This window comes from Sinohyriopsis cumingii, unplaced genomic scaffold (genome assembly GCF_028554795.1).
Source record: "Sinohyriopsis cumingii isolate HCF-2022 unplaced genomic scaffold, ASM2855479v2 utg000615l, whole genome shotgun sequence".
NCBI lineage: Eukaryota > Metazoa > Mollusca > Bivalvia > Unionida > Unionidae > Sinohyriopsis > Sinohyriopsis cumingii.
In genome coordinates, this window is record NW_028315917.1 from 1,475,397 (window position 1) to 1,502,272 (window position 26,876).

At 35.4% G+C, this 26,876-nt stretch overlaps 1 protein-coding gene across 1 annotated transcript; it reads left to right on the top strand.

Annotated features, from left to right (window-relative positions):
* On the top strand, positions 1-26,790 carry LOC149773766 (CD82 antigen-like). The gene is made up of 8 exons (XM_089946050.1): positions 1-86; positions 7,480-7,631; positions 10,898-11,158; positions 12,817-12,891; positions 13,479-13,586; positions 22,208-22,390; positions 22,662-22,745; positions 25,899-26,790. Exons 2-8 carry the CDS (start codon positions 7,560-7,562, stop codon positions 26,208-26,210), a joined length of 1,095 nt encoding a protein of 364 aa, XP_089802176.1. The 5' UTR covers positions 1-86; positions 7,480-7,559; the 3' UTR covers positions 26,211-26,790.
* The last annotated feature ends 86 nt before the right edge of the window (positions 26,791-26,876 follow it).

Consider the following 26,876-nt stretch of genomic DNA (forward strand, 5'->3'; position numbering starts at 1 on the left):
CTTTTATCGAATGACAGTCAGTCTGACAAACGATTGAAGAAGTGTCAGTCGTTATACCTTTAGAGGATAGAAGTCACTTTCGCAAGGTAGGAGAATATGTATTTAATGTGTAGGCTACTAAATTGCACTAATTAGCATATTTGCTTGAGTAAATGGTATGCTTTGCATTCTAAATGTATGACAATTGATAAAATTTAGATACAGTTCCAGTCGGTAACGAACTATGGACGGACATGAAAACCGCCATCTAGCCATTATTAATTTTGATCCAGGAGTGCTTTATAGACAATTATATAACATCTCTCTCTCTCTCTCTCTCTCTTTCTCTCTCTCTCTCTCTCTCTCTCTCTCTCTCTCTCTCTCTCTCAACTCATGCAGCATGTAGGATAAGCATGTATTATATACAGAATAAAATTATTATCAAAATTAGTTTTGAGGACCGTCCGTCAATTAATATCTGCAATTCGTGTGAATTTTAGTTGTGGTACACACATATCACGTTGTCACAGGCAAAGAAACGTATTATCGAGTTGACGCATATACTTTAATAATTCGACTCTTAGAACAACAGATCCTAGAAGATTTCATTACCAATAAGAATGCTTGCGCGAGTGTGTGTGTGTGTGTGTGTGTGTGTGTGTGTGTTTAACGTAGCTTTAGCAATTTTAGTCATATCGCTACGATGTCTGAAGTGTGGCACTTTATATTCATGTCTAGCATTGGCGTGGAACGTTAACGTAGCTTTAACACCTTTAAAATCTTATCGCTACGATGTCTGCAGTGTAGCATTTTATAGTGGTGCCTTTATTTATTTCAAGCCGAGAGGTAAATAAATAAGCGACTTTATACTAAATGCCAAGTACACGACTGTGACCTTATTTCTCATCCATAATATGTGTATAGGATCAAAATTAAGAATATCGGCTTTATTATGTCAGAGTGATTATCTCGCTCGATTTAAACCGTGGAGACAGTAAATGCTTACATAACAGCCTTCACATCGACAGGTGTGTGTGTGTGTGTGTGTGAGAGAGAGAGAGAGAGAGAGAGAGAGTGGTGGATTCCTCTGCGCTGGGCCAGGAAGGAGTAAAATATTCTCATGAACATTTATCGAGTGTATTCGAGAAACGTCAGAGTTCAAATCCTTCAAGTCTAATACAGTGGGAGATGCACAATTATTCTATTTGATATACCCAGCCATGGTCACATAGGAGGAGGAACGAGTTATAGCCGCACTATGTGAATCCAGCACTTCAAGCAAACGCAAAGAGGTCATCCATTTAGTACGTACGCAAAAATGTGGCAAAGCTTGACCTCCCCCGTACACATGCGTACTTGTTTTATCCCCCCCCCCCCGCGTACGTACGCTTGACACCCCCTCCCAATTCTATAGAACGGCCTATATTTAATCCACGCAGAAATTATCAAGGATTAATAATATCAACGTGTTTAATAAAAGAGATAGTCCACCGACTTCGAATGACTGGCTGCATCAGAGAAATTAACTGTGCAACTTTAAAAAGTTTGTCTTGTGTCCGCTAAAATTCAAACACCGACTGAACCCAGTCAAACAGGTTACGTATTAGACAAATTATTACCGAGGTTTCATCCCCACCCCCGTTTCCTATGCGTAAGTATATTATCAGTAGACCTCCCGCCATATCAAGCGTATGCATTTGGGTTAAGCCCCTCCATGCATACGTACTAAACGGACGGCCCCAAACCTTTCATCACATACAAAGGAAGAGATGAACAAAAATGTGCACCAACCATGGTTTAAGTGTGACATACTTTTGGTGTAATGCCGTAAAAGAATAAACCCAAAATTTCTCAGTGTAAAATAACATGTAAATTTGTATGATTCGTACATCAGATCATACAAAGGTTTATATCCTGCATAAACGTGGCCGAAAACAACATACGCAAACCTTCATCGCAGACATTCAACAAAATGGACAGGCACAATAGTTCCAGCTATCAAAGGACATACACACAATAGTTCCATATATCAAACCACAAACACGCTACAGTTTCAGCAATCAAAGAACATACACCGAATAGTTTCAGCTATCAAAGAACATACACCGAATAGTTTCAGCTATCAAAGCAAATACATACAATAATTCCAGCTATCAAGGCATATTCACACAATAGTTCCAGCTATCAAAGCATATCCACACAATAGTTTCAGCTATCAAAGCATATCGACAGAATAGTTCCAGCTATCAAATCATCAAAGCATATCCAAACAATAGTTCCAGCTATCAAAGCATATCCAAACAATAGTTCCAGCTATCAAAGCATATCCACACAATAGTTCAGTTATCAAAGTACATATACACAATAGTCCCATATATCAAACTACAAACACTCTATAACTTCAGCAATCAAAGCACGTATACTCTATTTCTTCGGCAATCAAAGCGCATACACCGAATAGTTCCACCTATCGAAGCATATACACCGAACATTTTCAGCAATCAAGGCACATACACCGAATAGTTCCAGCTATCAAAGTATATATACTCTATAGTTTAAGCAATAATATCACATATACTCTATAGTTTCAGCAACCAAGGCACATACACCGAATAGTTCCAGCTATCACAGCACATATATTCCATAGTTTCAGCAATCAAAGCTTATACACACAATAGGTCCACCTATCAAAGCATATCCACACAATAGTTCCGGCTATCAAAGCACATACGCACAATAGTTCCATATATCAAATTACAAACACTCTATAGTTTCAGTAATCAAAGCACATGCATACAGTAGTTCTAGCAATCAAAGCACATACACCGAATAGGCTCACCTATCAAAGCACATACACACACTAGTTACAGCAATCAAAGCACATACACCGAATTGTTCCAGCAATCAAAGCACATACACCGAATAGTTCCAGCTATCAAAACATATATACTCCATAGTTTCAGCAATCAAAGCTTATACACACAATACTTCCAGCTATCAATGCATATACATATAATAGTTCTGGCTATCATAGCATAGCCACATAATAGTTCCAGGTATGAAAGTATATCCAAACAATAGTTCCAGCTAACGAAACATATACACACAATAGTTCAAGCAAAGCATATCCTTACAATAGTTCTAGATATCAAAGCATATACACACAATGGACACGCTGTACAGACGAACAAATGAACTTGAAAACGATATATGAAATTATGCTTGTTTAGAATATTAGAGAAATGGACCCATTTCATTTCTGTCATATAAATTATTCACAAGTGTTCTAAGTGAGAGCCAATTCGATAATCCATTTAAATCGTTCCAGTCGAATGTAAATAATTCCAATTCCTTTATTTTCCTCTCTTAATGTCTGTTTGCTTATATATCTCGTTTGCAATGGGTTCTCTCGCTCATGTGTTTAGATATTGTGTGTGTTGTAAATCCATTAATGTCAAGCTATATTCCTATCTCTATTGTGTAATAATGAACAATAACTGAATGAAATCTCATTTGAAGAGGAAATAAAAGAAAGTCAGTCAGTCATTAATACATATATTTATATATTTATATTAGAAAAAATTCTGAATGGTGATTAAGGCTGATGATGCTTACGCAAAAGAAAAATCTAAGTCTATAAGAAAACTTTATAACAAGACAGCAACACGGGTGGAAGATAATTTGTAATTTTATGATACAGTAACACAAGTAGGTGATGTTGTATCAAGGATTTAGAGAAAATTGACTACTCAAGGACCCACAACAGTAGTAGGTACGTTCCTAACCGAATGCGTATCTTGGCAGGATTAGAACCCGAACAATTTTGAGATTGTGTCTGCCACTCATACCGCTGAGTCACCACATAGCAAGGTTGTTGTTGTTGTTGTTGTGCGGTTTAACGCCATTTTTCAGCGCACGATGGGTTATGCATGGCGGCCAGTATTAATGGTGGAGGAAGAACCCTGGAAAACCCCGGGGAAGAACCACCGACCCACGAGAAGCCACTGGCAAGCTTTCACACATACCCACATTGGCCATATCCTAGACTCGAACCCACGCAGACAGAGGTGAGATGCCAGTGATTCGTAACGGTGAGCACTTTAGACCACTTGGCCACTCGGGGCCCCCATATCAAGGTTAACATAACAGCAACAGGTGCATGATACGTTTGGCATATCTGAGCAGTGCCGGATTAAACTAGTGCGGGCCTGTAGCATATGTTATAAAGTGGACCTAAATTAAAAAAAAACAAAAACACATACATATTAAAACACAAACAATTTTAACTTGTATAGTAAAGTAATTGTATTTTTTCATTTGCTATACAGCCAGATAATACGACAAATAAGTCTGACACTTCAGTAATATTGTTATTTACATGTAGGTAATTGATAGCTTGAAAGCATTTAGGACGGGGCCCTTGAAAGTGCGGGGTCTGTAGCATATGCTACTTTTGCTACTAAGATAATCCGCACTGTATTTGAGGTAGCAATTGGATAAAATGAAATGCACGTGACAAAAAGATTTCGACACGAAATCAACAAAATTAATAATTAGACTAAAAGAAACTTATTCAAACACTAACAAATTTGTACTTGTCTGTCTTGAGCTTTTCCTCCTGTAGTTTATTCAAGATAATGAGTTGAAGCAGGGATGCAAAAAATTAAGACAAAGAGGATCGCAAATGAAAACATAGACCAAGACCAAATAAAAAGCGTTGTATTTAATGTACTCGGAAAGGCAAAATATCAAGAAAGGAATTCCAGATAGACAGTTGTTTTAAGAAATTTAAAACAAAATAGTGATACTTCATTAACATCTGAACCTGCAAGATACTGATAAATTTTTTACCACTTTTATCGGTTATGCTTTCGAAAACAAAATACGCATCCAGATAATAAAATGCCAATGAAAAGTGTACCCAACAGGAATAGAAATACATGATTTATGACATACTGGCTGAAACATTGACGTCACGAACAAGCCATTATACTAGGTAAAATGTAATGGTGCAAAACTGTTTTGAATAATTTCTCAGTACATAATGTCGTGGTCAGCGTGACACGTAACTATTAAAATTGATGCATTGGCTTGGCTCGCTATAGCTTAGCAACTTGTAGCAATTAATCTCCCCTGTTTGCAAGCATTAGTGGATTTTAATTTGGCCTCGATCGGTTAATGATTGGAGACATTTGGAGAAATGTTAACGCAAGGTCAAAAGCGGTAAATGGCAAGAGCTGAGTCAAACCAGGGACAACTTTAAAAAGTCTTGGGCCATTCGAAACATGTGTCATAAGATTATATTTTCCAGAATAATTATTAATAAAAGTGGACTAGATAGGATTATTGTAACTTCGATTTGAGTGCTAACCATTTTAGCGGTTAAAGAAGTAATACTGGTAGGCTAAGCTAAACGACGGGTGTTGTTCTCATACGGAATTCAGACTTTTAAGAAATTACCCTTGCACAATTATTCAGTCTACGTTTTTGAGGCGAGACAGACTGTATATCCGAGAACATAAAAATTTCTCGTTAAATTGTCTTGAAATATGTATCGGACACGAAAAGACAGATTCGACTTCAAATGAGGATACGAGTCTCGAATTCAGCATAAGGTTAGACTCAGTTTCATACAACATGTGTATATTGATGTAAGTGTGTAGTCATTTGTTGAATTTATTCCTTTTGAATTCGTACCTCAGTTTTAGCTTGAGTTCAGTAGTTAATTGCTTGCATGCATCGTGTCGCGAATGTTATAAGACTCTTATATTATATGAATGAATTCGGATTTAGTTGTTTTGCATGCAATAGAAATCATGTATCATACAGATTTCAAACTGTGTATGAGGTATGCTGAGAATTGATTTTCTGTGCCTGGAAATGTATGTAAATGAATGCTTAATTAGCAAATTACCGTATGAGTGAAATCCGTTAATTCGTTGTGTAATTAAGATGTGAATTACTTTCAGCCGAGAATCGAATGTGTTAGCCTTAGGGACGTGTATCGACAGACATCATTCAGTTGGTAATTTACAGCCCACACCGATGTGTGATAGTGTATATAAGAGGCCTAATCATGTCATGTTCTCAGTAGGTATGCGAAAGCAGCTAGAAAAGACAATAATTTATAGTAATAGGGTTTTCAGTGCGTATTAAGATGCGAACTGACCATAATTTAGTTCTCTTGATTTTCGTTCGACGATGTCTAAGGGAAAAAGAATGAAATATTGGTTGATCCCAGCAGAAGAAAAAGAACCTGACACGCATTTCAATTGGGTAATATATTTTTATCTGAAGGAAAAAATACTTCTTATCTATTATGCACAATGGGCATAGAGAACAGTCTGAAGACAAGAGACTGATGACCCGAAGAAGCTATATGAAAGATAGAAAGAAGGAAAATAAATACGGTTCGAATATATTATGAAATTTGTTATATCATTATAACAGAATGGCTAATTGAATTTCGCATAAATTTTATAACTATATTTCCAAGAAAAAGTGAATCATTCAAATGTCATATTGACTTTCATTTTGTTTATATATTTTTTTTAAATCTTATATTTTATATACTGGGCTCGTGCTGTTCTATTCTATATCTCTGCTCAGATCTCTGTTATTCCATCCGTTAATTTTATATTCGATGATATTAATTACTTGATCCAGAAAAAAATACACCTTGGTCGATCGTCTCCTAGATGACGATAAGGGAAACTCATAGGAAGCGCGTGTGTGTGTGGGGGGGGGGGGATTGGGCGAATCTCACACATCGTCTCCACCACCTCGTGACATAAAAGAACGAAGTCTACAAATAATGTATGATTCTTGTCTTGAGAAGCGATTCTTTCCAGTATTACTAAACCTTTCTTTGAGTTGACAATACCTTTGAACACACGCTTTAATTAAAAGAATGAGTACAAACTCCCCTGCTCGCCTATCATCAGTACGATACATCAAACACAACAGCGAAATAGGTCGCTTTGCATTAGAGGTATTAGATTTGCATGTGATTACTTAAAAATAACAATGTCGGCGTATATCGTTATTTCTAATTACGAAGTGAACTCTAGGTAATAACGCAAAACCAGAGAAATGATGCGTTAGTAATGGCTGTTCACCTGTCAAGGTTGGATCCAGGAATATCGACAGGTTGACAATGTGACAAAGAAAGCAAGATTCTTTAGGATTAAAGCCCCAGTGGGGCTCAGATTTCAAGGGCATACTGTTGACCATCTAACTGTAATTTGTTTGATATTATTTCGCGCTAATGCTTAGAACTTTAGAGGCTGGAGATGTGAGTTGGAGGAGGGAGGGACGTTCGCTCTCTTTTCTCCCCTCCACCCCACCTCCCGCCTGGTTAGATTGCCACAATGGTTCTAAACCTGTATGTGTGTATATTATAATGCCATTTTTAGTGGTGGCTTCAAAATATTTGAAAACTGGTTTTGGACTTGCGCAAATATATAAATAATATGTAATTGATTTATTTATCTATTGCAGGTTACTGCCAAGTAACAGCAAACCAGTTGTAATCCTCTCATACGATCAACAAATAGTCACACAGGGACCGTCTTTTAACAATGATGGTACTCACGTGTACTAAAGAAAAGTGCAGTCGCACGGCCTTCATGGGGATGAATATATCTTTCTGTGTAAGTTATTTATTGTTTTCACTCTTCTTGTTCTATACCAGAAGAGCTTATCGGTTTGTTAGTACAGTGTTGTCATCGTTACCCTTCAAAAAATAACTTGGAAGATTGATATGAAACCTTTCAGACACGTTCATCTATAGTCTATTTCGTCCTAAATGACAATGGTGCTGTCCTGACATCCAATATGGCCACCACGTCAGTCGTCTTGACAATCCTTTTATCACCGCTTCACCTTCCAAATCGATCGATATATCAACATGATGTTTCCCACTTAAAGACTTATTACGAAGCCTAGTTGGTCATACATTAAATTGGTATCGATATCGCATCCTGTATGACTGCAACAGTGACCATCTTACAAATCTTTTAATTTTTATGGAGTGCCATGTCGGCAAGGCATTTTTACATAAGTCCCGTCGAGTCTCGTTTTTTTTAAAATAAAACATGTATATAAGCATGCAAACACACACAATCCTTTTGGTCTACAAACCAGGAGAAAATAGAGCGTTTTTGTTTCTAACGACATCGTTGCAAATATAAATTGTTACAATCCCAAGGTCTTAAACTACGTATTAGAAAAGAGAAAACCGAACAAATTTTGTTTATCAACAAATAATTTATTTCTCTAGAATAGAAAGTGAAAATTTAAACAGATCTTAAATATTTTGAATTAAATCCTATACAATCCTAAAGGTTCAGTCACATGTCCAAATGTATGAAGTTCCAATTTAATTCGAGCGTGTTCCAAATAAGTTTTAATATTGAATGTGTTGATGTGAATGTAGTCTCGAGAGTGGCAATGTGCCAATGGCCATAATTGTGGCCATGTGCTAAAAGTTTTTGGATATATCACAATAATATAATCGACAGTGTTCTTGCACGAATTCACTATAATCCCAAATTAACATTTCTGTTTAACAATATTTTTGATGCGTACTTTGTATTTCCAGTGAATAACAATTTCAATGAATAAATTCACTCGTATGAAAAACTAAGACTAATTCTGTTTCCGAAGGTACGGCAAGAATGAATAATTCCTAGGTAAGCAAAACTGTATACCCCTCTACTTTACCTAGGTCTCAATTAATAATATCTGAAAACTACTATCTTAACCTAATAGGAAATTACCGTTTTGGAAGTTTCTAAAATCAGAATCAAAACTGTATCTTTAACACAAATTGAAGTAAACATGTTTACTACTAATAATGATCTAAATATTTGATCAACAATGATATAGATATATTAGCTATGTATTTCGCTGTTTACGAAATAAATGCCACTAGTCAGGTACATCATGAGTGTGTGTGTGTATATATATATATATATATATATATATATATATATATATATATATATATATATATATGACACACAATCACACATATGTATAATCCTCATGCATCGTGCAGCACTATTAATATTCCGTGAGAGTCTTCATTAACGGAATCTGCGTTTAGACTCCTTCAATATATACAGGTAAACTTCTTTACCATCAAATTTTGAGAAATATTTTCCTGTAGGTGTAAATTTCAGATATTGTTAATGGCAAGAAGCAAATAATTCGAATACATTCAAACGTATTGAACACTACAAATATGTACATGCTTGGAAAGGATAGGAATTCCATATGTAGTTGCAACCTGCAATCGGAAGTTATTTATACATGGAATGAATGTTTGTCTTGAACGTTCTCCGTAAAGCATACTTAAATACACGCACACCCGCAAGTATGTATGCATGTATGTATGTATGTATGTATGTATGTATGTATGTATGTATGTATGTATGTATGTATGTATGTATGTATGTATGTATGTAAACATCTGCAACACGATTTCATAGCCTCAGAAACCTAATCACCATGTACACAATTTGTAAAATGAAAATCAACGAAGTGTTTGGTGGGGGTGTGAATATCATATTAGTTTGGATATGATTGTACAGCTATGGTGCTCAATAGTTACCAAGTACACAACTATTTTCCACAGTAAATTAATGTATTATAACAATTCTTATACTTCTAGAAAAACTAGACATACCTAAGGTAGCATTTACATAAGATGTTAGCTTTTATGCAAACCTGTCGATGTGAAGGCTGTTATGTAAGCATTTACTGTCTCCACGGTTTAAATCGAGCGAGATAATCACTCTGACATAATAAAGCCGATATTCTTAATTTTGATCCTATACACATATTATGGATGAGAAATAAGGTCACAGTCGTGTACTTGGCATTTAGTATAAAGTCGCTTATTTATTTACCTCTCGGCTTGAAATAAATAAAGGCACCACTATAAAATGCTACACTGCAGACATCGTAGCGATAAAATTTTAAAGGTGTTAAAGCTACGTTAAAGTTCCACGCCAATGCTAGACATGAATATAAAGTGCCACATTTCAAACATCGTAGCGATATGACTAAAATTGCTAAAGCTACGTTAAACACACACACACACACACACACACACACACGCACACACACACACGCACACACACACGCGCACACACACACATACTATTGGTACCACGGTTTAAGCTGTCGATACTGCAATGTTTGATACACATTGTGTCAGGATACAATGCAAAGAAAGACAAACGGAGCAGTTACCCTGTGGCTGGGAGAAGGGCTCGGAACGAAGTGAGTTAGTATTTCTGTGCGTGAGGGTGGGTCGCTTTTTTTAATTTGCCTCGGAGCGCCTCCTACTACATTAATCCCACCTTGATCTGGTGAAATTGTCGCTGATATGTATAGATAGAAGAGATTTCAAAGTCGTAAATATTTAAATTTAGAATAAAAAATGTCTGAAGAAAACTATATGAAAACAACCCCATGAATATTATTATTATTAAGACTTGCACGTTAAATATACAGATATTTTACAAAACGTGCTTTACTTAGGTGTTATAAATATGCAGCTAATCAAAATTGTTTTGAAATTGTTTGGAATAAATCTTAACATCGAATTCAATAGTACTTCATACGTACGATATTATCCTTGAACAATGTGAAGAAAACTGAAAAAGATCATCAAAAGCAAAATGTGTAAATGTCAATAAAAATATCATAATTTTATTAAAGACACTAAACCACATCTTAGAGTGATCATTCGGATACAAGAGGCTGTTTCTGTTTAGTTGAACGCCCATGATAACATAGAAGTTCAATTATAAACAGAGATAGTTTCTTGCCGTTACCTTAGGGATATAATCTTGACCACTTGCATTTTACATTACCTTGATTTTCAATGGTCAACGTACTATTTCAGATTTTGGGAGCTGCCTTGTTGATAGCGTCTTGCATCGTCCGATTCGATCACAGCATGGTGGACAAGCAACTAGGCTATATAAACTTTCAAAAAGCGTTAGAAAGTGCCAACGTCGAAGTCGATACTCCAAACAGTTTGAATATTGGTGAAACTCTAGATGTCGTTTGCACTGTAATCATTATCATTGGTGTCTTCTTCCTCCTACTTGGAATTTTGGGGATCATTGGCGCTATTGTTCGGCTTAAAGCTTTACTAATCACTGTAGGTATATATATATATATATATATATATATATATATATATATATATATATATATATATATATATATATATATATATATATATATATATATATATATATATATATATATATTACGTATGTCTGCATGTCTGTATGTATGAACCCATACATGTATGTATGTATGTATGTATGTATGTATGTATGTATGTATGCATGTATGTAAATAGGCATGTATGTATGTAAGTATGTATGTACGTATGTATGTATGTATGTATGTATGTATGTATGCATGTATGTAAATAGGCATGTATGTATGTAAGTATGTATGTAAGTATGTATGTACGTATGTATGTATGTATGTATGTATGTATGTATGTATGTATGTATGTAGGTAGGTAGGTAGGTAGGTAGGTAAGTAGGTAGATAAGTAGGCAGGCAGGCAGGTAGGTAAGTAGGTTGATATGTTGTTATGCTTATTTAAATTGTATTATGCGCTTGACCTTTGCCCGTAGTTGATGGTTGAGATTTGGCCTTCTTGACTATTATTGGGATTGTTTTCACACTTTTAAGTTATACATAACTTTTTACCTGATATCTGAGTTCAGGGTCTTGTCTTTTTTACAAACTAAGAACGTTCTGGAAGCAAACTTGAGACTTATTTCCTGATTATTTTATTTGTGTTACATTTTTATATAAAGTTGTGGCAAACAAAATTAGTTACCCGTATCTTAAGATCAGTCTGAGAAATAATTTTCATTTGTGTTTATACATAATTTGAGGGGAATGTTTTATTTCAATTATTCATTGTAATTACAAGGTGCTTATCGACTTTTAGGACTAAAACACCACTTTGGGATTATTGTGAATTCATTCAAAGACATTCTGGATTATATCATTATTTTACATCAGCACAGTTGGTACATCATCCTATTCAAGAATATCGAAACATCAGCATATTCAAGATTATTGGAACTCTTTAAGAAGATTCTAAAATTTCGGATTTGTGTTAGAACATTTACGATTAATTTCGGCTAATTTACAGTACTGTAAATTCTTCTTAAATTTTCAGTTTACAACGCTGAGAACTAATTTATGTGTTAATCTTACTGAACTTGTTAGTGTCTCTCTTTTCTGTTACTTATTTTAAGATCATAGATAAGTACCAATGTTTGTATGTATGCATACATGCAAGCAGGTAGAAATAGTTAGGTAAACACTAAAATAAGTCTGTAGATACTTATGCGTATTCATAAGTGTGAAATACACAAATACGTGTAAGTTTATAAATGTATCAGGCTCGTCAGGTCAAAAGGCCCAATAAGTGAGACGTGGTCATATTTTCTGGCTAGTTTATTAAGGGTAGTTGGGTAGGAAAGTGGATTGCTAACTGGCACATTTGATTGGTAGATGCTGAATGGGTAGATTTAGCTATCCGTTTCCATGCATCTATGTATGTATGTATGTATGTATGTATGTATGTATGTATGTATGTATGTATGTGTGTGTGTGTGTGTGTGTGTGTGTGTGTGTATGCGTGCATGCATGCGGGTATGTATTTATGTATGTATGTATTTATCTATGATTGTCAGTCTGTCTATATATATATATATATATATATATATATATATATATATATATATATATATATATATATATATATATTCATATATTCTTTCAGTATGCTGTGGTGCTTTTAGTAGTTGTCTTACTGGAGCTAATATGTGTCATACTGGTCGCCACACTCACAAGAAAGGTAACGATAATACGTTATTTTATTTAAAGTGTGCATATCAGTTCTTATTCGGAGAAGGGAACTCATCAACACCCCTCCCATTCAAAACAAAATAAGAAAACAGCACCCCGAACAGGCTTTCATCTTTAATCTTTATACTGTATTTGGGATGTATAGCAAATAGTATTCAGCTCTTTCTGTAGAAATGTTGACAATCTGCGCAAATTCAGACTAAAAGTTCTGCTTAAAACCTTTACCCTTGAATTAGGGGCAGGGGTTTCAAATTAGCTTCATTTTGAACTGTTCATGTTATCAATGATTTTGTATCAGGACAAAATACAGTTGTCATTTTTTTCTGGATTTCTTGAACAAGCTCTGCCAGTGTTTCGTTCTCCCACATTGGGGCAATAGTAGTGTCGCTGAGATTTGTAAATGATTGTTACAACAGCAAGGGTCGATAATATTTTGCTAAGTCAGATATAAGTAACGTCTTCCATGTCGCGGGCATATGTAAAAAGCACACCCTATGGTGTAAATAAGCGAATGAAAATAATGTCGCTAGACATGCCTGATTGATATGAATTTTCTGACGAAATGTGTGATTTCAGATGGAAGGCTGGATCACAGATTCATTAAAAGACTCCGTACGAAACGATTACTCGGGAATCACCGGAAAGGACATGAACACCCTCCGATGGAATTTCATTATGCATAGCGTAAGTATGGAATGCATGTATTCAAAGTTTCGTGATGGTGAGAAAATGAGATACAGGCATTTGATCTATTTATCTATCTATCTATCTATCTATCTATCTATCTATCTATCTATCTATCTATCTATCTATCTATCTGTCTGTCTGTCTGTCTGTCTGTCTATCTATCTATCTATCTGTGTGTGTATGTGTGTGTGTGTGTGGGGGGGCAAATATAGTCAGAGAGACAGAGATATAATGTTTTAAATTGGAAATAATACCTTATATAACTTCAGCTGTTCAACTGAAATTGCAATGAATATTTCCTTCTAAATAATAGCATCAGTGGTCTTGTTTGTCTAAATATTAATTTTAAACGTAGAGATTAGCGAGACTAACAAAGTATAACTGATTGGAGTCAAACTTCATGCTTCTTATTTATGTGTATTCTTTGATATATGTTTTTATCAGAGCAATTAGTCGCATGTATTATAAAAGTCCCCATTATAAGCAATATTTATGCTTTTAATTATGCTTTTTTCTGATTATTTTGTTACAGCAGGATCTTTACCTGCTATTTGTGTTTCTCTTGTTTTAATTAATGATAAAAAACAGCTTTTTTTACATGCGAAATCGTAGCAGAATCCACATCATAATCAGTTTAACGATTGATTGTTGTGGAGTATTTTGCTTCTTCATTGGATATTTTCGTGTATCCAGTATATGTCTAGGTCACTTGGGTCATGTGACTTATTAGAATAAAGCAGTTAATGTTTCAGCATAATGTACCTATCAGGTTAGGACATTACATACAATTTCTTGATACAATCAACGTTCTTATTAATGATATTTTTCCCCCATTGATTTCTGAAGAAATGTTGATAATTTTGCAATTATGCCTCTTGGAGCGTACATTCGTTTGTTCTAAATATCTTAAAGTTGTTCCTACACCGTTTGTGATAAAGAATAAATCCATGCATAATGCTACTAAGTTCCTCTCATGCCGTTCAAAATAGATACTTCGCAGCTGATAATATCATTGACTGCGCTTTCGTATTTGCAGTTTTGAAACAATAATTTTGGGGAATTGACTGATTTACATGAATTTATAGTAACTCCAACATCTAAGCCAACCCTGATTGATTTATAAAAGTTGCTAAATTCATTTGCAATAGACATACAAGAAGTGGTGAAATAAGGAATACAAACAATGACTATCATTTCTGAGTAGTTAGCAGTTATTGAAATCCCATACCTATAATCTATATGCCCCCTTTAAAAATGAAAAGATGTACCTATATCTACGTGCCTCTATTAACCATGGAAAGATCCTTTACCTATAACCCAATTAGACAAAGAAAGATCCCCTAACTATAACTATATATTTATATTAACCATGGAAAGAGTCCCTAACTCTAACTATATAGCCCTATTATACAAAGAAATTATTCAATGAACCTTTACATACTCTTTCGTAATTGCGAAAAACAGGATAAACGAATTCTTCGCTATAATTATTTAATTTTTCAAAGTTCGTAGATTTAATTTAGTTTTTCCATGTCTATCGTAAACAGTTATTTTAAATCAGTTTCACAACACCTAAGACGGCTCAGATGCTGGTGTAATGTTCAGCTTAAAGATCAAACATAGACGTTTCTACTTTAACGTTTGTTTTATCTTACACAACCTGAAAACATATGCATGTTTTTCTTGTACATGAGTACTGAGATTGAAATTAATCGTTATAAAAGTAGTAACTTGCTTTTCGTCATTCGAGTTCGAAGTTGAGGATGACATTACTAACTTGTTTGGTTTCTCTGAGTAAGTAAATGACTAACTCAAACTAATTTATACTCTAAACTGCCCTTGGCGTACTTGACGGGAGATGCCAGTTGGGTCTAGGACGTGCTGCATTTCTAAGATTTCGGCTGCTCGCGCTTCGGTGCTGCCTCTGCAGTTCTCTTTCGATTACAGTCTGTAGCTCCATTATGGATGAGACTCCACCGGGTGGAACGATCTTGTGTGCGATCTTCCCAAGCCTCAGGGTCAGTATGGTAGTGTTTCAAGGATGACTTGAGGGAATCTTCGAAACTTTCATTTAACTCCCTTTAGATCGTTTTGCCTTCTTCAGCTCGCCTTAGAAAATCTTCGGTAGTCGCTCTTCTGACATCATGTCCGGCCCATCACATTTGTGATCAACAAAGTGTGGATGCTTGGAATGTCTTCATGTGTGATAACCTTTTGTTCTATTACTCTTTCCCCCGTCTTATCCTTATAACTTTCCCCAGGCTACCCCCGTAAAAATGATCAACTTCATGACATGGCTTCAATACAGTGATCAGGATAAGCAAGCGTACACCAGAGTAGGAAACACAATGGTTTTGTAGATCTTAAGTTTCGTTTGGAGACTAATCGTTTTGCGCTTCCACACATTTTTTCGAAGTCTACTAAAAGCCACACTTTCTTTAGCAATTATCCCGTTGGTTTCGTCATTAATACGGACAACACGTGACAGTGTCCTGCGTGGATAGGCGAACCTGTCTACTGCCATGAGGCTTTGTCAATCTTCTATGATGGTAGGCCTTACATAAAAATTTCCTGATAAAGGTTGTTGCATCATCTCTGTCTTTTTTAGGTTGATTGTGAGACCAAAATGGTCGCCAGTTGAAGAGAAAGGGTCAATAATGTTTGTCATATTAGACTGAGATTTTGACATTCAGAGAACAGTCATCAGAAAAAAGATCACTAACAACTGCGTTTTGTAACTTTGTCTTCGCCTGTAGCATCTTCAGATTAAAGCGTTTGCTATCAATCCAGTATTTCACGTCGACCCCAATATAATGGTTACGGACGGCATCAGTAAGTATGGCATAAAACATCATGCTGAAGATGGTTGGGACCAAGAATACAGCCCTGCTTGATTTCATTGGCGATTAGAAATTGTTCGGATCAATTTTCGTCGTCCATGATACGAGTGAGCATGCCACCATGGAACTGCCAACACATTGCTATGAATTTCTCTGGGCAATCAAATTTTGCGGTGATCATCGAAAGTTATCTACGTCTATGGCTGATTGTGTCAAGCATTTTTCGCCAGGTTGATTAATGTGATTTACCGGTTGGATTTCGCTTCCTGTCATTTCTTCTACAGATATCATGTTTGTGGTCCGTCGTCTTTTCTTGAAACCATACAGACTCTCGGACAAGAGCTCTTGATCGATGTTATGTACAAGACGATCGCTTGCACAAATGAACGCGAGATGCTTGTTGGTACTACTGTACTAGTACAGATTTTTGTTGCGTCCGCACTGGCAGGAATAGTTCATAAGTTTCTGTGCCCTGTGCTAGCGTCCAGTTTTGTAACGTCTGGTCCTATATCATCTGTTCCAACTGATTGCCATTTAACTGCAGGTGCATTGGATGATCAGCAAGACCTATGTTGAGTAACACTTTGTGCAATTTATTAATTTATTAATTGCCTCCTCGATGATAGACGACTCTTAATTGAGTACGTAGCTGAAATTTTTTGCCGATCATTGAAGTATATTTCCTTTGTCAATAAGCATCATGGAGCTGTCAGCATTCATTATTGGAGATATTACTGATGACCATGGATTGTATATTCTCTTCAGAGGATCATTGTATTTCTTCATGTCATTCCTGCCTGCGTTTGACTGAATCTCATTTGTCATATTGATCACATAATAGTCTTGAAACTCTTCGAGTTTGCATTGGGCATTTCCCTTGATCTTGCTGAATGATTCTTTGTTAGCTGATGAATTGATGTCTTCTAAGCAGTCCTTCTGTAGGCCGATGTTTCTCACTCAGACATCTCTGTTTGGCAGTATAGATTTTATGACACCAAACTTGACGTTCACGTGTAATGGGACCGAGGACTTTGGATGCAGTTGAGTACACAGTCTCTGAAGGATGCACAGTTTTCCTCAACATTCTTGGGGTTGAGTTCGATATTATCTAGTTGGCTCCACAGTTTTTCTGCCAATGCCCGTGTAACATCTCCCTGTTTCAGTTTGGCAAAATGAGATATTTGGGGTACTTTTTTTGCCTTGTGGTAATATTATCAGCTAAATCCAGATGGGAGATAAAAGTAGTAACTATACTAACTCTGGTATCGCCCTCCTGGACGTGTGGCATTGATACAACGATGGAATAATGAATCCACTAACGTAGAGATGCAATATAAGAGCGCTGCAAAAGATTCTAACATGGATTATGATTTCGGGTAATATTAAAACTTTACGTGGTTAATATTACTAAGAACAGCCAAGCTGCAGGACTATATAATTATACTTGATTAGCATTACCAGCCACAGCCCTAAAAAAAACAATATATCAAGGTATGTCAACCACTTCTATAAAGAGCCTGTCAAGTAATTAATATAACTAGATATGGAAAATTTATAAAGAAATTTCAGTATAGTGAATTCCATCCCAAATAGTCAAAAATGTCTATCACAGTCCACAACTATTGAGTATTCTGATTGAAATCGGCTAGTTTCTTTATCAATTCATCACTGAATGTTCTGATGTAACAGTAGTCTCGAATGGTCTAATGTGCCAACATTCTTGATCTATCGCAATGATATAATGAAAACTGGCATTGGATAAAATGAAACAAATATTTTTAAAAAGTTATTTCGTCCGAAAATATTGAGGACTTTGTAAGTCCAGTGAATAAATTATTGCAATAGATCCTCTCGAGTATTAACTGAAATAGAACTAAATTTGACTCATCTAACGATTGATGGTAAAAAAGGAATTTATAATTTTGTTTACTTCTCATTTATAGAAAAACTTAAGTCACAATATGAAGACCAAGACGAAGTCTAAAGTTCATTTCTAGAACATTCAAAGTTGTCGGCAAGTTTAGGAATTTCAAATCGAATAACTGATCTCCTGAACTCAGATACAAGTAAACATGTTTATCTACAGTTCTAATGATCTTAAAATCATACATAAAATCATAGAAAAACATTATTTATGTAATATGTTGTTTATAGTCTATGTTATGCTAAAAATGGCGATAAACCCTGCAACAATAACAACAACAGCTACAACCTAACAAATTTTTTCTTAGATAGACCCTAGACTCAATACCTGACCACGGGCAATCGCACACTAAAGATATTCAATGCATATAATCACAGGGAAAGCCAACACACAAAACAATTAAATATACTTAATACATCCCCTCATAAAGAAATACATTAAAGCGTTCTATGACATATTAAACAAATGTACATATGATCAAAATTGCATTAGAATTATGAAAGGCACATAATATATATGAATACATATAATACTTCTATACACATCAAAGTGCATCTGCAATTAAAATATTATTTTTTTAATGTCAGTATTATATTCATGTATCAGCAAACTCCATTTAACTATCTCTTATTTTTGTTTGGCATTTTGTTAATGAAAGTTCAGGGGTTAAGGATCACTGACTACACAAATCGGAGAATGAGCTGAACTAATAGATATTTCAAAGTGTTGTAAAGGCAATATTAAACCATACATTCCTTCTCAATTCTGGAATAATTTGTTTTGGTGTTTCTTTTCTTTGAACATATTAGCACACTGGGTGATCTACACCACTTTTGTCTTCTTGAATCAATACTACACTCAACCCTACATCACTTGAATCGATATATTAAACTCGTACATCACTGTTCTAAATTAACCTCGAACATCACTGATTTCCACATTAACCTCGCACATCACTGTTTTCCACAATAACCTCGTACATCACTATTTTCCACATTAACCTCTTACACACTGTTATCCACATTAACCTCTTACACACTGTTATCCACATTAACCTCTTACACACTGTTATCCACATTAACCTCGTACATCACTGTTTTTCACAATAACCTCGTACATCACTGTTTTCCACATTAACCTCGTACATCAGTTTTCCCCATTAACTTCGTACATCTGTTTTCCACATTAACCTCGTACATCTGTTTTCCACATTAACCTCGTACATCACCGTTTTCCACATTAACCTTGTAATCACTGTTTTCCACATTAACCTCGTACATCACTGTTTTACCCATTAACCTAGTACGTCACTGTTTTCTACATTAACTTCGTACATCACTGTTTTCCATATTAACCTCGTACATCACAGTTTTCCCCATTAACCTCGTACATCACTGTTTCCCCCATTAACCTCGTACATCACTGTTTTCCCCATTAACCTCCTATATCACTGTTTTCTATATTAACTTCCTACATCACTGTTTTCCACACTAACCTCGTACATCACTGTTTTCCCCATTAACCTCGTACATCACTCTTTTCCATATTAACCTCGTACATTACGGTTCTACATTAACCTCGCACATCACTGTTTTCCACATTAACCTCGTACATCACTGTTTTCCACATTAACCTAGTACATCTCTGTTTTCCACATTAACTCGTACATCACTGTTCTACATTATACGAACGCAACTGACTAACAGGACTTGTTGTAAATTACTGGTTAGTTATCTGTTGTTGAGGGTTTGGTGGTAATAAGGGTTTGTGCAATGTCTTCGAGCAGTTGATAACAAAGTGGAAAACTGCTGAGGATGTGCTAGCACATCGTCGTTTGCAATACATGAGAGACGCCAAAACCGTACCTGAGGCACAGGCAAGTGGTTTCTTCCATTTATCCTTGGGGCAGTAAAATAGTTTTCTTTTGTTTTTGTTAAATGACGCAATGTTTTTAAACGGTGAACTCAGGATGTTTTTTTTATTTCAAAGATCAATACTAATGTATTAAACTTCATAGCTTGACATTCATATAATATATAAATATATATAAATATTGTCTAACTTTTTATACAAATTATATTTTAAAAAAATATATAATAAAGTTGAAATTTAGTGACAACTATCTTCGGCCGTAATGGGCCGAAACGTCCTTGAGCCGACATAATTTTAGGGCCGGAATGTCAGAATGGATCGCATGATGTTGTTCCTGTTCGACAAATAGTGATTGTCGTTTGTCATCCTGATTAGAGTAAAGAAACTTAGTAATAAAAAGAGGACCAGTGTGATTCAAATCCTCTCAAATATTAACTAAAACACAGTTAAAATCGACTCTTCTGAAGACTGATATTAAAATAGATAAGGAGTTTCCAAGTGAGAAACTAATGTCCTAAACTCAGATACAAGTAAGCCTGTTTACCTGCAGTAAAAATGATCTTAATATATTAACTTTCGAATATAAATATTGGGTATATAATATTTTGTTTATAAATTTTTTTTTATTTTATTTTTGTCAGATATTCCCCTAAACTCAATTGCTGATCACGGACAGTCACACAAAATATATATACCTAAGATATGATCATGTATAATTCACTTTGACTTTGAGAACTCCTCCAGGTGAAATTCCTACAAAATGCCTATCGCCCATGCTTAAAAGTAGATTGTTGTACACTGATACAATTCTAATTGATCAAGTAAAATGCCGTGATTTGATGACGCATGTCTTTAATGAGTATGATGTCATAGAAAACGGCACTTGATCTTTGACCTCCAGGGTTACAATGCCAATACATCATTTGTTCTTTCGCCCTCACAGTGAGCAGTTGAACTAGACTGACAACGAATAAGTTTCATTAATGATCTTTGCTAACCATTATTTGGCCAAGGAGAGAGAGAGAGAGAGAGAGAGAGTGTGTGTAAAGTCGTTTGCACACAACCCAAACCAAATTGTATGATTTATCTGCATTCATTAATATCGGATAATCAATCGAAATGAATATTTTGTCGATCTTGCACAATATTGATAGACACATATATTTGATTGAAGAAATTATTTATAATGCTAGAGCCTGAAAATAGCAAAGAATCTACTCCCAGCTGCATTTTTCGTCGACATCGTTCGTAAAATATGGTAAAATAATATTATTCCGTACACATGATATGCAGGTACACAAGAAATGTACATGTTGATTAAATAACTCAAACCTTCTGAACAAACAAAAATGAGTGCTTTGGAGGCTAAGCGTTCAAAAATGTCCATAAAGCGGGTACAGACAAAAGGCTGTTTTAATCAACAATAACCAGGTTGTCTCAGCAGTTCTTGTGACCTGTCAGGAAAAGTTGAAGTAGTGTTCAGATCACCAGCAGTATCTATTTTGAAATTGAAATAACCCATAAGGTCTCAATATTTTAGAACACACCCCAACCCCGAAAAACAAACCAAATGAAATCAACAAATCCAAGCCGATATCACATCCAATGGTCATGTAGGGAAGTATTAAGAACGGTATCCAATGTATCTCCTTCATCCTCCCACTCACTTGCGCACACCGTTCTCAATTATAAAAAAAAAAAAAATACATGTACAAAGCCTTGTTACGTTATAACTGCCAAAAATCTTTGGGTACCGTTTTACCTTTTCGCTATAGAAGTAAATGTTCAAAGAGATCTTTTCCGTCATCATCTGTGAACAGAATATTACTGTTAAAGTGATAAATTGCCGTTTAAATCAAATTGCGTCCGCTACCTCTCAAATATAAGGAACTTAATGAACGAAATTCACGTCCTTTTTCGCCTTGAAGCAAGTGTCCACCGCATTACGTACACATTAAATCAGCTACTTACTCTGTTTTCAGCTTCAGTGTTGTGGTGTAAACAGATATACGGATTTTCATGACCTCCCAGCGAAAAAGTGGACTATGGAGATAACGGTTGACAACATTATTCAATGGAAGCGAATTCCGTTTGCCTGTTGCAAAGTTAAAGACGATGCTACTTGTGTCCTCAGCCCAAATATCACAACATCCTTCATTGAAAAAGTAAGTATTGAAACGATAATATTTATTTCGGTCTTCCTATTCATGTGGAACACGTTTTTGTAACTAATCTTACATAGTTATAACTGTATCATTCGTTTCTGACAAGGCGTTGGTGATACAATTGCTTTTTCTCAAAAAAAAGTTTTGATTATTATTATTATTATTATTATTATTATTATTATCATCATTATTATTATTATTATTATTATTATTGTTATTATTATTATTATTATTATTATTATTATTATTATTATTATTATTATTATTATAGGGTTGTTACCAGGTCATGAAGAATTGGGTTACAAACAGTACTGGTCTTTTGGTGGGTGTTGGAGCCAGCATTTTGATAATAGAGGTAAGGTACCACTGCTTCAACCACTACTGCTACTACTTCTGCTACTACTATTACTACACAGTTCTGCTGCTACTACTAAAACTAATATTGTTTTCTTCTGCAGATATTGCTACTACCCTTACAGTTGCTACTACTACATCTGCTGCTGCCCTGTCCTGCTGTTACTGCCACTACTATTACTACTACTGGCAACACACCTTCAATCCCTACTGCCGTTCATAATTAAGTTCTTATTTATTATTTATAGTCTTAATGCAGCTTCTATCCATGTTCCTGTTCTTTTGATAATTCTACTGATATTGGTTTCTTAATTCTCTTTCTATCCATGTTCCTGTTCCTATTGATAATTCTACTGCTATTGGTGTCTTAATTCTACTTCTATCCATATTTCTGTTCCTGGTTATAATTCTACTGCTATTGGTTTCTTAATGCTACGTCTACTCCTGATGATGTTCCAAATGTCATTTCTACTATTACTGTTCCTAACACTACGTCTACTCCTAATGTTATTCCTAATGCCACCTCTACTATTGCCGTTCAAAACGCTACGTCTACTCCTAATGTTATTCCTAATGCCACCTCTACTATTGCCGTTCAAAACGCTACGTCTGCTCCTAATGTTATTCCTAATGCCACCTCTACTATTGCTGTTCAAAACGCTACGTCTACTCCTAATGTTATTCCTAATGCCACCTCTACTATTGCCGTTCAAAACGCTACGTCTGCTCCTAATGTTATTCCTAATGCCACCTCTACTATTGCTGTTCAAAACGCTACGTATGCTCCTAATGTTATTCCTAATGCCACCTCTACTATTGCCGTTCAAAACGCTACGTCTGCTCCTAATGTTATTCCTAATGCCACCTCTACTATTGCTGTTCAAAACGCTACGTCTACTCATAATGTTATTCCTAATGCCATCTCTACTATTGCTGTTCAAAACGCTACGTATGCTCCTAATGTTATTCCTAATGCCACCTCTGCTATTGCTGTTCAAAACGCTACGTCTGCTCCTAATGTTATTCCTAATGCCACCTCTACTATTGCTGTTCAAAACGCTACGTCTACTCCTAATGTTATTCCTAATGCCACCTCTACTATTGCTGTTCAAAACGCTACGTATGCTCCTAATGTTATTCCTAATGCCACCTCTACTATTGCTGTTCAAAACGCTACGTCTACTCCTAATGTTATTCCTAATGCCACTTCTACTATTGCTGTTCAAAACGCTACGTCTACTCCTAATGTTATTCCTAATGCCACCTCTACTATTGCTGTTCAAAACGCTACGTCTCCTAATGATGTTACTAATACCACCTCTACTATTGCTGTTCAAAACGCTACGTCTGCTCCTAATGTTATTCCTAATGCCACCTTTACTATTGCCGTTCAAAACGCTACGTCTACTCCTAATGATGTTACTAATACCACCTTTACTATTGCTGTCCCTAAAGCTACGTCTACTCTTGTTGCTGTTTCTGATGCTCCTATTGTTTCTGCTTCGGCCATTTACTGTACAACTAGTGTTTATGCAATATAGGTTCCTATGCCGCAATATCTACTGCATAAACAAAATATAAAAGACACAACAAAAAATTAACACAGAAAAAGACACAAAAGGAACATATGAAGAAGAAACCAATGACAATGTCCATCTCTGCAATGATTTTGCATTACCCGCTCTTATTTACAAACGAGAAGGTAAAAGTTATTTTCTTATAGGCTACCTTAAAGCTAGTCCAACATTGTATTTTGTCCTTCTTATGGATCTAATCACTATTTGACAAAAAACAATACAAAACAGAAAAACAATATAAAACCTGAACACTTTTAATCTAGTTCGTCATGTTTAAATATAGTTTAGCTCTTGCTATTGTACGGTCTACACAAAATTCTTTGCATATTGCATAAACATACTTTAGACGTCAGAGACAAAATACTATCATATCGAGAAAGACATGGATGTGCGCATATCACATGGCATTGTAACTTAACACTTTAAAAACAAATTTTTCTGTCTAGAATATTTGTACCCGTGTACCACTGTCTTCTTGGTACATTATTCCATTAGGTGTACACTATTTGTGTCACCAAATCAACGATTTGCTTATGTCTCAACCTTTATGTACGTTTAACTATGGGCTGTGCGAGATGTATGTGCATTGTATCTGTCCCGATCTTTGACTATTTTCCTATTTTAAGAGATATTGGACTGCTATCCATTTTTGAGACTATCTAATTTACAAATATTTTCATATACCTGAGGTTGTTTGGATGTTCGGAAATCATTTCATACAATGTCACACTATAGATGGTTGTAAAGCAGTCTGCCCATAAATGCAAACCTTAAAAATGATCTCCCATAGCATAGTGTGTCAAGCAGGGCGTCTAACAGCACCACGCCACAGAGGACACAAACTGTGTCGAACATTTAACGTGAGGATGACTTGAGATCGGTATTTCCACCATTTTTAAGGACCTAACGACAGTAGTCGTTGTCATCTCAAGAGTTCTCAAGAGCGATAATACCACACAAGATTTTATCTAATTAACTTGCGACCACACATTCACGAGACTCTATTTCACACTTGCATGATTTCTCTTTCACAATGCATTCTAAGTCCAGGTCGATAATTTATGTCACGTGCTAAGAAATGATCCAAACAGCAAATACAAAGACTTATTCCTATCTCATTTGAACTGCGCCATTTTGTGAGAACATTTTGATAATTACACATGATAGGAAACTAGGAATTGTCTATTCTGCGAAACTAAGCCATGCTGTCATATAGTTCCGTGAATAATGTACACTAAGGCGTCAGCTAAAATTAAGTTTCTAAATGTCTTGATTTGAGAAATATCGCCCAACACAGATTTCCCATAATCCAATTTTTTTTACTAACATATGATGCTTGGTAATATACTATATAATTTATAATTTTGAAATACAAGAATTCATCAACGTGTTATTGATATGTGTTTTTTAAAAAAAAAAATGTTTCGAACATCAATAAACGGAGACTCCTGTGAATTAGCATTTTTATCCCTTGTTATTTACCTCTCGTGATTGTATCAGTGTGCTATTTGTTCATTTGAAGCTTGTTTTGAGATTATATATTTGTATATCATTCTTTGTCTTTTTTCGTTTTTCAGTTAATTCTGGTTGTGCTTGCATTCGTAGTATGTTGCACTTTGCGAAAAAAAAACCATGAAAAGGACAAAGACATGGATCCAATACAGCATTTCAAACTGCCACACGTGCATCTCGTGCCACGAATTCAGAATCTGCTTTTTCCTGGAGATGCCAGTACCAAACCTGCTTACGAAGGGTCCTTACCGCAAGACAAATCAACAGAAATGTACCCACTACGTCATTTTGGAGAACGTTTTAACCGTTATGAACATCCTACTGATGCCTATATACATAATAATAGACAGCTTATCCTAGAGGCATGGTATGCCTGACATAGGCTGTACAAACAGAGACAAAATAAACTACTTATATTTAGTTACTAAAACAATTAGAAGATTTATTAATCTTTCCAACAAAAAACGAAATTTGAAAATATCAGCCATCGAAATCGTTTGACATAAAATAATAAAATATATTGCCAAATGTATTGCCATAGCTAATTAAATACATTTGCAACAATTGTCACTTGTGTACGCATCTTTAGATCGGCTGTGGGTGTGTTTGTGTGTCAAGGAGAGAGAGAGAGAGAGAGAGAGAGAGAGAGAGAGAGATTGTGTACCTTACGGAGAATATTTAGCCTTTCTTCTGTTAGCAGTAGTCTACCCACAGTTTCTATCAAATAGCACTCTTTGTGAGATGTGCTGTGTTTTCTTCTTGCGCGGTGAATGGAGAATTTGTGCTTTGAAGGGGTGTTAAGGAAGGAAAAAATTATCATAAATAAACACCTTGATTTAGGATTGAATCCCTAATTCAGCCTCTTGGTGAACGACCTGGACATTTTTTTCAGTTTATTCTAATGCGTAGAATGCTTAATCACTGTTGTGGGCGCATTTTTAATTGTACATAAATCTAAGACGAAATACTTATAAATAAACAGTATTATATATGCATTTTAATGATATTTTTCATATATATATATATATATATATATATATATA